The sequence below is a fragment of the Trichosurus vulpecula genome, chromosome 4 (assembly GCF_011100635.1).
Source record: "Trichosurus vulpecula isolate mTriVul1 chromosome 4, mTriVul1.pri, whole genome shotgun sequence".
NCBI lineage: Eukaryota > Metazoa > Chordata > Mammalia > Diprotodontia > Phalangeridae > Trichosurus > Trichosurus vulpecula.
Genome location: NC_050576.1, coordinates 148,368,727 through 148,381,951, shown reverse-complemented (window position 1 = coordinate 148,381,951; position 13,225 = coordinate 148,368,727). Strand labels below are relative to the sequence as shown.

Below are 13,225 nucleotides of genomic sequence, written 5' to 3'. Positions count from 1 at the left end.
GTCAGCACTTGCATCAGAATGATTCCGGGATGAGTTTGTCCCTAGTTCTCTTTGGTGCACTTACCCTCCCTGCCTGCCAGCAATAGAAGGCCCTTCTTCTGCCCAGACAAGGCACCTGGAACTTCTCAGTCAGCCCTGGAATTTCTCCAGCTAACAGGTATCATTAGAGGATTACTCTCCCTGGGGTTAGCAAGTTCTTATCCCATCAAGTGCCTCCTAAAACATGCCTGGAATTCCATTCAAAGCAACTCTTCGGAATCAGTATTTTGAAATGTTTTATCTTACAGTGTTGAACTTCTCACATTGGTCTTTTTCATATATGCCTCCCCCAGTGTTTTGGGATCTCAACCTCTCTGGAGTGCCAGGGTGTTAATTAGTAGCTCCCATTTATATAACAGTTTATGTTTTATAAGGTGTTTTCCTCCCAACAACCTTGTATAATGGGCCACACAAGTATTATTATCCCTATTTTACACATGGATAATGTAAGGCTTAGAACAGTTAAATGATTGGCCTGAACTAGAGTATTGTCTGTAGACGGAAAGAGACAGATACAAGGAATAATATGGAGGAAGAATTGACAAGACTTGGCAAATGACTGGATATGATGGGGTCATGGGACCTGAACCCCTGAAAGGAAAAGACTATGTCTTCAAAAGTGGCCTAGTCCCTGAATTTTCCCACACATTTCAGCAGCCAAGATCACTGGAATCTCACCAGAGGCATCTGGCCCAGCCCAACCCACCTAGATTTTCAACAGTCCTTTTGCAGTGGCTCTTGACCTACCTCTGACCATTTAACTTCTTTCACTATCATACCTGGCCCACCCCAGGCTATTTACCATTCCTTAATTCCATCCAGTTCTTCTCACTGTTCCTTTTCTTTTTTGTATATAAGTATCAGTCTTACCTCTATAAAGATGCAGATTCACTAGGAATTTCCTCACATTATTGGCATTACAATAAACCTTGCTACTTTGACTGAAAGAAGGTTTGAGTGATTGAATTCTTTCCAGGTAGACCCCCCTGTACCCTGACATTTCAGGGTTCCCAACACCCCAAACCACATCAGATACAGGAAGTGAAGGAGAAAGAAGATAACCAAGGCTGAGAACCTGAATGGTGGGATGGCTGAAGTTGCCCTCAACAAAAAAGGGGGTGGAGTTTGGACAAGATATAGTTTAGGATGGAGTGGGAGGCAGGAAAATATAGTGAGTTCAGTTTCAGAGCATCTGGGTTTAATCAGCTAATGGGAAAGAGAAATTAGACAAGGGGGAGAACAGTGTCATAAGTAAGGAAGGATAAGATATCCAGGAGGAAGTGATGGTCAATGGTTTAAAAAAAACTATAGAAAAGTCAAGTAGAATGAGGACTGAGTAAAGGCCATGGGATTTAACAGTTAACAGATCATTGGTAACCTCAGAGAACAGTCTGAGCTAAATGGTGGGTTCAGAAGCCTGATTATAAGGAATTGATGAGTGGAAAATGAAGAAATGAATTAAGCAAACACAGGCAAACCATTCCAGGAATGTGGATGTGAAGGGAAGAAGATATAAAGGAAAATAACTTGTAAGTATGACAAAGTCAAGAAAGCACTTTTTAACCTTTGAGAGATGTGGACATGTTTGTAAACACTAAGAAAGGAGCCAGTGGATAAGGAGAGATTGAGGATGAGAGGAAGAAAGGGGGCAAATTTCCAGAGGAAGCAAAAGGGGGGTGGGATCCTGAGAATAAATAAAGGGATTGGTTTTAGGAAGGAGAAGGGTTTTGTCCTCAGAGCCTATAGCAAAGGTAGAGGAGTACAGGAATGGCATGCAAACATTTCAAAGTATGGAGTAAGGGAGAGCAGAGAATTCAGGATGGATAGGCTCTACTCTCTCAAGCGAGTAGGAGACGAGGTTCTCTGCTAAGGTGAATTTTAAAATTTCACTCTACATCTGTGTTCTTTGAACCTGCATCTATGCCTCACACTCATGAGAATATAGGGATAGAAAGGAATGTTGAGATCATCTAGTTCATAACTCAATAATGAGGAAAACGTAGCTCAGAGAAACAATCCCTACCCTCAAGAAACTTACAGTCTAATAGAGGAAGACAACACATAAAAAGAAGCTGAAAATGCAGGTGAGGGAAAAGATGGGGAAATGAAAGTACCCATCATAGGGTTATGGTTGAAAAATTCCAGGGAGTGGGAAATGTAGTCTGGAGAAGAATGAAGACATAGCTGGCCTGGGAGTCCTCCTTGGTTCTGAACCAACCAATTAGAGGGAGAAGTCACAGCAGAGAGAAGGCACTTTTAGTATGAGAAATCCAGGAGTGAAGTGAAGCTTCCAAAGTACATGATAGAGAAAGTACAGAAACTCAGGAGTGCAGGCTGAAGAGGACTGAGAGAGAGAAGGAGCAAAAATATAGGAGGAAATTTAGGAGAATACAGTGTCAGGGACAAGAAGGGACTGGATATTGAGGAGGAAGTGGAGGGTCAACAGTGTCTTAATGCAGAGGGTAATGGGAGGGTGAAGACTGACAAAAGGCCATTGTATTTAGCAGTAGAATATGTTTAGTGTACTGGGTGGGGTTGGGAGGCATGGTTTTGGTGGAATTACAAGAAAAGATGCCAGATAAAAAGGGATTAAGGAGTAAGTAGGTGGTAAGGAAGTAGAAAGAATCAAGTGTATTCTAACCCTTAAATAAATTGGAAGAGGAAAAAATGGTCATTCAATGAGATATCAAGTTCAAGGAAAGGTTGGTTTTGGAGTATGGATGCCTTTATATCTGTGTGACTGTTTTAGGATGGGGAAGACCTGATTATTTTTGTTGACAGAAGGGAAGGAACAAGTGAAGAAGAGAACAAAAAAGAAAAAGAACAGATCAGTCCAACAAGACTTAGATCAATATCTCCTGTGTACCAGGCACTTGCTAGGCACTGAGGAAACAAAGATCAAAATGAAACAGCTCTTGCTTCAGTGAACTTATATTCTACTGGAAGAAAAGAATAAATACACATATAAGTTAAAAATACATACAGGGGCAGCTAGGTGGCGCAGTGAGTAGAGCTGACCCTGGAGTCAGGAGGACCTGAGTTCAAATCTGGCCTCAGACACTTGACACACTTACTAGCTGTGTGACCTTGGGCAAGTCACTTAACCCCAATTGCGCTGCCTTTCTCCTCAAAAAAATAATACATACAAAATACTGTAAAGTAATTGTGAGGGAAAGCCTTTAACATATGAAGGAACCAGGAAAGGCTATTACAGGAAATGGCTTGAGTAAAGGGAGCTAGGAATTCCAAGAGGAAGAGGTGATGAGGAAGGAAATTCCAGGCATGGTGGACAGTTAATGTTGTGTATAGGAAACATCAAGTAAGCCATTTTGGCTGGAATAGAGAAGGCACGATGGAAAAATCCTAGAGGAGATAGTAGTCATCCTCTAAAACAATACAAAAGGAGAAAAAGGGGGTCAAGATACCAAGAGGTATTTAAGTGTATAGAAGTGGAATTGTGTAAGTTTAGCAACTGTGGCCTCAGAAGTCATAGAGAAGTAGGTGACAGTTTCAGGAGGGAGGCAAAGGTTAAAGGTTTATGCAAAGTGGAAGACGTTAAATAGTTATGGGGGAACATTTGATAGGGAGTTGAGACTTGATCAAGTAAAAAGATTGTGAAGTAATAATAATAATAACATAGTACTTACTATAGGGGCAGCTAATTGGCACAGTGGATAAAGTGTTGGGCCTAGAGTCAGGAAGAATCATCTTCCTGAATTCAAATCTGGCCTTGGGCACTTACTATCTGTGTGACCCTAAGCAAGTCACTTAACCCTGTTTGCCTCAGTTTCTTCATCTGTAAAATGAGATGGAGGAGGAAATGGCCAACTCCAGAATTGTTGCCCCTAAATGGGGTCATGAAGAGTCAGACATCACTGAAAAAAATGACTGACATGATTACCATGTGCCAGGTACTGCGCTAAGTACTTTATGAATGTTATCTCATTTGATCCTTCTAACAACCCTGAGAAGCAGGTGCTATTATTATCCCCATTTTACATATGAGGAAACTAAGGCAAATACAAGTTAAGTGACTTGCCCAAGGTCACACAGCTAGAATAGTATATTTCTAATGTTATGTGAAATAATAAATACTCACCACTAGTTTAAGGTGGGGGTGAGGGGACTGTGCACCATAGAGATTTAATTATTGGCTTGTTAAGAAAATGGGGATCTTGGATTTTGTAGGCTGTTAAAATCTGCTTCTCATTTTGGACTACCCATCTTCAATGTGAGCCTTCAATTGGCTTTGATTCCTGTGGCTTTCAATAAAGTTAATTGATGATAATGACATTTAGGGCATTAGAGTTAACCAATGCTCTAGGACCAAAAATGAAGCTATTTTATGCATTTTTAAAGAGAAATTTTAAAAATCTCCTCCAGGTCTTAACAAAAAAAAATGTCTTAATATAGCTGAATTGCCTAAATCCAAATTTCTTGGGCCTTGCTTCTTCTTTTCCACACAAATACCCTTTTAGGCTTAGTTTCGGATATAATTTTTGTAAGTAAAATTATGAACACATTACTGTGAGGGCTTGTGATAAAAAGAGATTTTGCTATTTTAAGCAGAGTTTAGCAGAAATTGCCTTAATCCACTCTAAGAAAGTACATGCTAAAAAAACTCCTCTAGGGCAACATTTCTCTAAGGGTGGCTCTCTAGGGATCCCCAAGACCTTTAGGGAAGTCCATAAAATCAAACTATTTTCATACTAAAACTAAGGCATTATTTACCTATTAAAATATTCTTCCTTTTTCCAACTACATATTTGTATAAGGCTGGATTTTCTTCATATACTTCAACAAATACAATATATTGCAACATATTGAATACAAAGGCAGGTATGGGAATCCAGCTATCTTCTAACAAGCCAGGCATCAAAGAGATTTGTAAAAAAAAGAGTGTGTGTGTGTGTGTGTGTGTGTGTGTGTGTGTGTGTAAAGCCATACAACTCTTCTAATTTTTTTTGTTTTGGAAAATACACTTGTTTTTCCCAAATATAAGTTATTTATGTTAGCATGCATTAGGTTTTTTATTGTTTTAAATGGATTGATAAATATTTTTAAATGTATCAGTTTTAATTTCTAATATGGTAAATATGATTAGATATAGCCCTTGTAAACAAAAGATCTTTGGGGTCTTTTGTGAGTATAAGGGTGTCTTAAGACTGAAGAGTTTGAAACCTTCTGCTCTAGAGCACCGCAGTGAACCTCTAGTCAAAAATAATTAGGCAAAAGTAGTCCATAGGCTCAAGAGTTTCGAAAAGAATCCTCCACCTCCATCACCACCTTTGCCCTGCTAAATGGGAAGGGATGTCCTACTCTATTCCACGTACTGCCTTTGTTGCTCATATCCCTTAGTAACTAACCATAGTTCACTGTTTCATGCAGTGGTGGATCACTACACAAGCCAAATTGTCTTCAATGGAGTTCGGGTCATCGCCATCATTATCATCGGCCTGGGCTTTCTCCTACTCCTGTTACCAGAAGAGTGGGATGTCTGGTTGATCAAACTGCTCATGCGCCTCAAAGTGAGGAAGAAGGAGGAGACGCCTGAAGGCAACGGAGATATAGGCTCTGGACTTCAGAGCAAACACAGAAGGACCCGCCCATCCTTTGCGCGTTAATGTCACTCACAAGGTAGTGGTAACAGACGTCTTATTCAAGGTTCAAAGGTCTTGTCTCGCAAAAGGGCACACATGTCCAACATGGTGTACATAAGTGTACAGTTTTGGTATCTTACAGTAAGTCACCCGGTATTTATGGGCATGTCCAATTTGCTTGCACTTATTTCACATCAGACCTTTCACTTAAGAATACCACTTGCATATGGAGGAAAAAAGGAAAAAAAATCAAGAACCTCTCAGCTCTTTTTAAATGAATGTAACATTAAGATTATATTTGCATCGATTGTTTGGGAGATAGGTTTTCACGACAAGCCGGGACAGCCATTTTGAATCTTAGCAACTGAATATATTACATTACACACTGTGACCTTTTTTTTTTTAAGCTAGAGTAAGTCATACTTTGGTTTATACTAGAACTCTACTCTTAATTTTATGGAGTTTCAATGAACCAAAAGACAATTGAAGGTTTATTTTGGATGGAATATAGGACATGGGGAAGGTAAGATAGAAAGGATAATGTGTTTGGCCATCTGCTGTGACTGATCTGGAAAGACAAGTCATTTAAAGAGAGAAAGGCTCTGCACAAGGGAAATTGTGAAAGAAAGATATCAGAGCCCTAGCTGGTCTTTTTCTGCATGTGTCCATTTAAGATCATGCAAGAGAAATTACAGTGCCTTCTAAAGAATTTTCATCTTTACCTTTGTGCAGCAAGGTGACATTATAAGTCACCAGCACCATCTTATAATGTAGATGTAGGGATCTTTAAAAACAAATTCTATTATAAATACACATAGAAATATATAAAACCACAAAGCTGATGACCAGTTATATATGTACATATATATAAATATAGGAACACAGTTTGTGATATATGACTTAAAGGTAGACTAAGAAAAGGTGAATTGCTGGTTGCTTTGACTTCATGGTCAGATATTTTAAAAATGGTTTACTGAAAATGTAAACCTTTTTATGAAACTTTTAAGCAACGAGCTGTTTACTTATGTAATTTAGGTCTACCAGAAAATTCTATCTGTGATAGATCTGTAAAGAGGAAAAGGGGTGGGGTTATAGTTTACTATTTTTGAAGTTTACATTGTTACATATGAAATGGAAACATTATTTTGAAATGTTGTCATAACCCAATGGTGCATTCTGTAACCATGGAGTTCTTTGTTTCATGGGAAAAGGGGCATTCATGAATTGAACTTTTTAGCAAATTAATATTCTCAAAGTCCATTACCTGTTTGGTTAAACAGATGAATAAAAGAAAAATTGGACAAAGTTAGTGATCCACTCTTTTTATTCGCCATTCCATTTGTAAAGTTTCTTTTTTTATGGTCCTAGGTTAAATATTTTCTATATCTCTCTCCCTCTCATAATTTCATATACAGAAACACACACTCATACCTATCACCCAGAAGTTTGTCCCTCTTTTACTTCATTGGGGATCAAAAAGACATCCCATGAGTCAAATATACCACATACCAGGCAGCCATCTCTGATTAAAAAAAAATTGCAGAATTCAATTCTCTAAGTCAGGTCATTTAAGACGTCTAGACCATAGCTTTGGACTTTTATGCTCCCTTTTAAGCCAAGAGATTATGAAAGATGAAGAGGTTGAGAATTCTCAATGGGTAAAATTCTCTAAATTTTTCTTTCATGATGTAATGAGTCTGTGCTTGTCATAAGAACTTTGGTGGAAATCTCTGTAAAGAGAACATAGAGAAGTTAAGTGTGTCTTTGTCCTTAAGTTATAACTCATTCAATCTCTAAGACCCATTGTGATTTAAATCAATACAATGCCAATGAGCACAGGCAGCCCTTGAACCCTTCTTGACCAAGCCATGGCATGAATGTTTGTTATAAAATAGTGAATTTCAATCCCTTTATATCTGAAGAAATGCTTATACCCTTCAGATGCCTGGGAAGGTAATTGAGAAAAAAGTAAAGATGTTGGTCTGAGGTGATCCCCTTGCCTTTTAAAATCAAAATAACTTCTAGGCATATGTGAACTCAGTGAGTAACAAGGCCCCTGAACACTGCTGAGACAAGAGAAAAGGGGAGCATGTATGAAGATACAGGTATGTTTTGAAGTATAGAGGAGGGAAATGGAGGGTGCTCACCTCCTCTAGCCCCCAAATTCTCCATAAGGAAGGACATGAAGTACTCTGCTGACTATAAAGGAAGGAGAATAGGTGGTAGTTTTGGACTTAGCATTTCTCAAAGGGCATTTCCATCAAATAGGAAGAGATTAAACTTCTCTATGATGAGGAGAATCACAAAGATTTGAAATAATCTTCATGGGAAATTCAGTATGGAGTAAAAGGACTGTCAAGCAGCAGTAAAAGTCCAAATGATGTAACATAGCATGCATATTAGTCTACTAGAATAAAATAGGTTTATCACTATGTGGAATGCAACTTCCAACTTATTTGGAAGCCCTCTTTCTGTGTCTTTCCTTCACAATGTGACCAGGTCAGTTGTATCTGGAGGGGGTGGATGTAAGTGACCCATTTATTGGGAGTAAAAATTCTTTCACCATCATTCCACCTCACTTAAACTATTGTACTAGCCTCCTAACCAGACCCCTGCCTCTGGTATCTCCCCTCTCCAATCTGTTTTCCACACAGCCACCAAAATGAAATGCCTACAGCCCAGATTTGACTGTGACTCCCTTGCTGAATATACTTCAGTGGCTCCTTCTTACCCCATGATCAAAGATAAACTCCTCTTTTGGGAATTTAAAGCCCATCACAACCTGACTTCAACCTGCCATTCCTGCCTTATTTAGTCTCTAATTAATTGTATGTTACTCCTTTGCTAAATAATTGAGCCGTTCTGGCCTCCTTGCTGTTCCTCACACATCAGACCCCATCTCTCATCAGCAAGCCTTGGCAAAAAGTTTCCCCACAACCAGAATGTCCTTTCTTCTCAGCACCACCTTTGAGAATCCCTGGTTTTCTTCAAAGCTCCATTTAAGCACTACCTTCTACAAGAGTCTTGCTTGATGCCCTCTGCTGCTAGTGCCTCCCCACCAAAATTAACTTGTATTTATTTCATGCAGACTTATTTGTGTACATGTTGTCTCCTCAATAGAATGTAAGCCCCCTAGAGGGCAAGGACAGTTTCATTTTGATTTTGTATCACCCATGCCTAGCAGAGTGAGTAGTCTCCTAATAAATGTTTGTTGTTGTTAATGATGATAAAGATGATGATGATGATTGATGATTGGTTCCACTATACTGACTTACTGCTATCTTTAGGGACCTTCTTTGACCCTAAGTTTGTGCTCTGCTTAAGTCTTTTTTTTAGGACGAAGTGGAAAACCAGGAAAAAGCATAGAAAAGAAATCTGAGATTCACCAGAAGCACTGACTTGACAAGTTACTAAAGCTGGCCCTTGGTGTCTTGATCCTTTGGAATTCTCAGTGTTCAAATGAGAAATGTGATGGCTGCACTGAAGGAGGGCCCATGTCAATTAGAAAAAGTCCAGACTATAGAATATTTTTAAAAATAAATGATGTTTTATGACTCACAACTAATAAAATTCAAATAATGTGGTACTGGCAGAGTTCCTTGAGAAAAGAGTTTATAATTAGAAAAATTAATTATTTCTAAAGAAAAAGGTTTTTGAATACTTTAAGGTGCCAGAAAAGCAGGTTCTTTTGAGTAATTTTAAAGACTAACATTATTCCTTTAATTGTCATTCTTCCAGAAAACATTTATTGTTCATTTTATGCCTCAAACCCTTTCTTCATAAAGGTACTCATGAGTACCTTGTCCAAGTTATGAAAAATTCTAAATTCATGAGGTTTTTTTTTTAATTTAGTTATCTATATTCTGGCCTTTAGTTCAAACTGAGGTGATTTTAAAACATCAATGATGTTGAAAGTAACTTTCAGGGTTTGTGTGGAATTTTTTCTCTAACCTAAAGTTGCTTTCTTGTACCTTTCTTGTATCCTTCACCAAATAAAATAAATTTCAATGTTTTCCAGAAATGTGGGTTAGGATTCATGCTCATTACAAAGAAGACACCTTTTACCAAGAACTGAGTGCTTCATTTGCAATGAAATAAAAAACTTAGAGATAAATCCAAATGTAGGACATGAGCATATATTTGCTAACATAAATGTAGACACCACATTGTAAAAGTGAAATTCGGGTGTCTTGAAACCATGGTATAATAAGGGAGAAATTGGTAGCCGGGTTATATAAATTACCATTATGTAGATTTCCCTGGGCAAGTTTTGAGAGAATGATCATATAGCTCTCTGGGAGATGCGGTTCACTAAGCCTCCTCTGTACAAGATTTGGGGGCCCTGGGAGTTTGGGGGGGGGGGGGCTTTTTTGCTTTTTGTTTTGTTTTTCCTCTGGAGTGACTGGAGGTGGAGATGGAGAGCTTTTGGCCCCAATCTTTTCTGGGTGGAGAGAGCGGAGAGGTGTGCAGAGACCTTATGTTTCACAGTGACATCTAGTGGTTGGGCTAACTGCTATGTAGGGGAAGGTAAAATCTTGATGTATTGAACCATGGCATGACAAGAAAGAATTGTGAACTAGATTACATTAAATATCATTTATGGAACTCCTCCTCCAACCACTTTTTTCAGATACTTGTAGCCTAATATAGCCATGTCCTAGAGTAGGGTTCTTAACCTGAGGTCCACGAATTTTTAAGAAAATATATTCTTTCCAAGGTACTTTCCCTGACAGGTAGGTGGTATAAGGACAAATACACCCATATCATACAGGAATCTATGACTCAGGAAACCTAAACAGTTCCCCCCATGGCAAGCAGAAGAGCCAGTAAAACCCGGGTCTTCCAATGCTCTTTGTACTTTCTCTCCATGTGTTAAAATAAGCAGATAACTTCTCTTTCCACTTAGGAGGAACCTGGAGAGATCCTGGGGTTTAGCCCAGATTTTCACCCTCAGAATGTATTGATGGTCTTCTCCAACACTTGCAAAGTGAGTATCAAAGGCAGGAAAAGTAGCATTTAGCTACCTTTCTGTGACTGGCTCTTTGTCTGCAGAGATTCCTTCGGAACCTGCACTGAAGAAACTCCTGAACTTAAGAACCAAGTAAGTCATGCTTTAGGTGGCACAGTAGATAGAAGACTGGGCCTGGAGTCAGAAAGAACTGAATTCAAATATGACCTCAGATATTTACTAGCTGTGTGACTCTGGGCAAGTCAACCCTGTTTGCCTCATTTTCCTCATCTGTAAAATTATCTGGAGAAGGAAATGGAAAACCACTCCAGTATCTTTACTGTGAAAACCTCAAGAGGGGTCATGAAACTTACGTGAGCCTGAGTGTGCTTCCATGGCATTTGAATTGTTTTTTTCTAGCTCCTTATAATATTTTCTCTTTGACCTAGTTGCTTTGGAATTTGTCTGTAATATTCATGGGGTTTTTCATTATGGGGTCTCTTTCAGGAGATGATCAGTGGATTCTTTCACTTTCTATTTTACCCTCTAGTTCTAGGATATCAGGGCAGTTTTCCTTGATAATTTCTTCAAATATAATGTCTAGCCTCTTTCTTTAATCATGGCTTTCAGGTAGTCCAATAATTCTTAAATTATCTCTCCTCAATCTATTTTCCAGATCAGTTGTTTTTCCAATGAGATATTTCACATCTTCTTCTATTTTTTCATTCCTTTAACCTTGTTTTCTTATTTCTTGATGTCTCATGAAGTCATTAGCTTCCACTTGCTTAATTCCACTTTTTAAGTATTTATTTTCTTCAATGAATTTTTGTACCTCTTTTTTCATTTGGACAACTCTGCTTTTTGAGGAATTCTTCCTGTTGGTGAATTTTTGGGCCTTTTTTGCTATTTGATTAGTTCTTTTTTTTAAGATGTTATTTTCTTCAGCATTTTTTGTTCCCCTTTAACCAAGCCATTGACTCTCTTTTCATAATTTTCTTGCATCATTCTCATTTCTTTACCCAAATTTTCCTCTATTTCTCTGATTTGATTTTTAAAATGCTTTATAAACTCTTCCAGGAATTCTTGTTGGGCTTGTGTCCAATTAACATTTTTCCCCTTTGAGACCTCCCTCATAGCTGTTTTGACATCATTGTCTTCCAAGTTTTGAGTTTGTGTCTTGATCTTCCCTGTCACCATAGTAGCTTTTGATGGTAAGGTTTTTTGTTGTTGTTGTTGTTTGTAATTTTTCTGGCCTATTTCTTGACTTTTAACTTCATATTAAAGTTGGGCTCTTCTTTGGGGGGGAGCAAGGAGGGAGGGAGGAGGCACTGTCCAAAGCTTAAGGTTTTTTGTGCTACTATTTTCAGAGCTAATCCTTTGGATCTAAAAGTTTTCATTGCTTCCAAAATGGTTTGATCCAAGGAGAAGTGTGATCACTGCTGTCCTGGCCTGTGCTCTTGTCTTTACCCAGGAAGGTACCTTGTTGTCCTGTAGCCACAAGTGATAGTGCTCCTTTCTGCCTTGAAACTGAGACCAGAGCCCCTGCTTTCTTGAGAGTGACTACAAGCACTCTGCTCTACATTAAAACTGTGATCATGGCCCCTTCTCCCTTGAGACCACAAGTGCTGGTACTCTTCTTCACCCTGGAGTTCCATGTGGGCAGTGCAACAGGGTCTTGTACCTAGGACCAACAAAGCCCCCCCAGTCTCTTTCTTACCAGTTATCTCACCCCATTACCATCTGTAAGCTGAGAGCTCCTAAAGCTGCTGCTGCCACTGTTGCAGCTACCTCCAAGGCTTGCTGCTGGTTTTGCTGCTGTTTATGCTGTGCTCTGGGCTGTCCCCCATTCCGGTGCCACAGACCTCTCCTGCCAACCTCCTAAGTTTCTTAGGCTAGAAAAATGTCTCACTTCAACCTTTTATTGGCTCTCCAACTCCAGAATTCCATTTGAGGCATTATTTTATAGTTGTTTGGAGGGGAATGTTGGGGAAATTCAGCTGAGTTCCTGCCTCTACTGTGCCACCTTGGCTCCTCTTATCTCTACTCTCAATTAGCTCACAATCTTAAAGAGACAAACAACACATATGGATGGTTTCAGCTACAAATCATATGGAAAGGCACAGTGGTCCTTAGAGTACAGTGGCAAAGCACATAATAATATATCTTGTATGATTTTCATTGACAAGACTAATATTGATCCATTTCCTGTGCTAAGGATTTTTGTGGCTAGAACTTTCTCTTTCTGGGGCTCCAACAGCTGTAGCAGCTGAAAAGGCAGAAACTACCATTCCTGCAGAGGCAACTGACTAGTCAGATCTCCACAGGAGCTGCTGCTGTCAAAGATGGCTGTGGGGGCTATGTTGGAAACAGGACCAGTGGTCCAGGAGGCACCTTAGTTCCCTTGGCCTCTGAGTCCAGGGCTGTCTCCACTAGGGTCTGAAAGACAGTAGTGGTTGACATAGAAGCAGTGGTATCAACCTCCTGGCAGATTCTCTTTTCCATTTGTCCAGGCCATCTTGGCATCTAGGCTGCCTTGCCTGCCTCTTTGCTGGCAGTTGGTCAGTGGTACATAGTGGTGGTGGAAGGGTTGGTGATGATGGTGGGACCCTTTTTCATAAGATTTGCTCACTAGAAAGTA

At 39.3% G+C, this 13,225-nt stretch overlaps 1 protein-coding gene across 3 annotated transcripts in view; it reads left to right on the top strand.

The window, feature by feature from the left end:
* Nucleotides 1-5,663, top strand: part of SLC35F3 (solute carrier family 35 member F3) — a 543,205-nt gene extending 537,542 nt beyond the window's left edge. For all 3 annotated transcript variants that reach the window (XM_036758009.1, XM_036758011.1, XM_036758010.1), the window contains one exon: nucleotides 5,428-5,663. In XM_036758009.1, the coding sequence (XP_036613904.1) occupies nucleotides 5,428-5,663 (236 nt within the window). The remainder of the gene's footprint in view (nucleotides 1-5,427) is intronic.
* The last annotated feature ends 7,562 nt before the right edge of the window (nucleotides 5,664-13,225 follow it).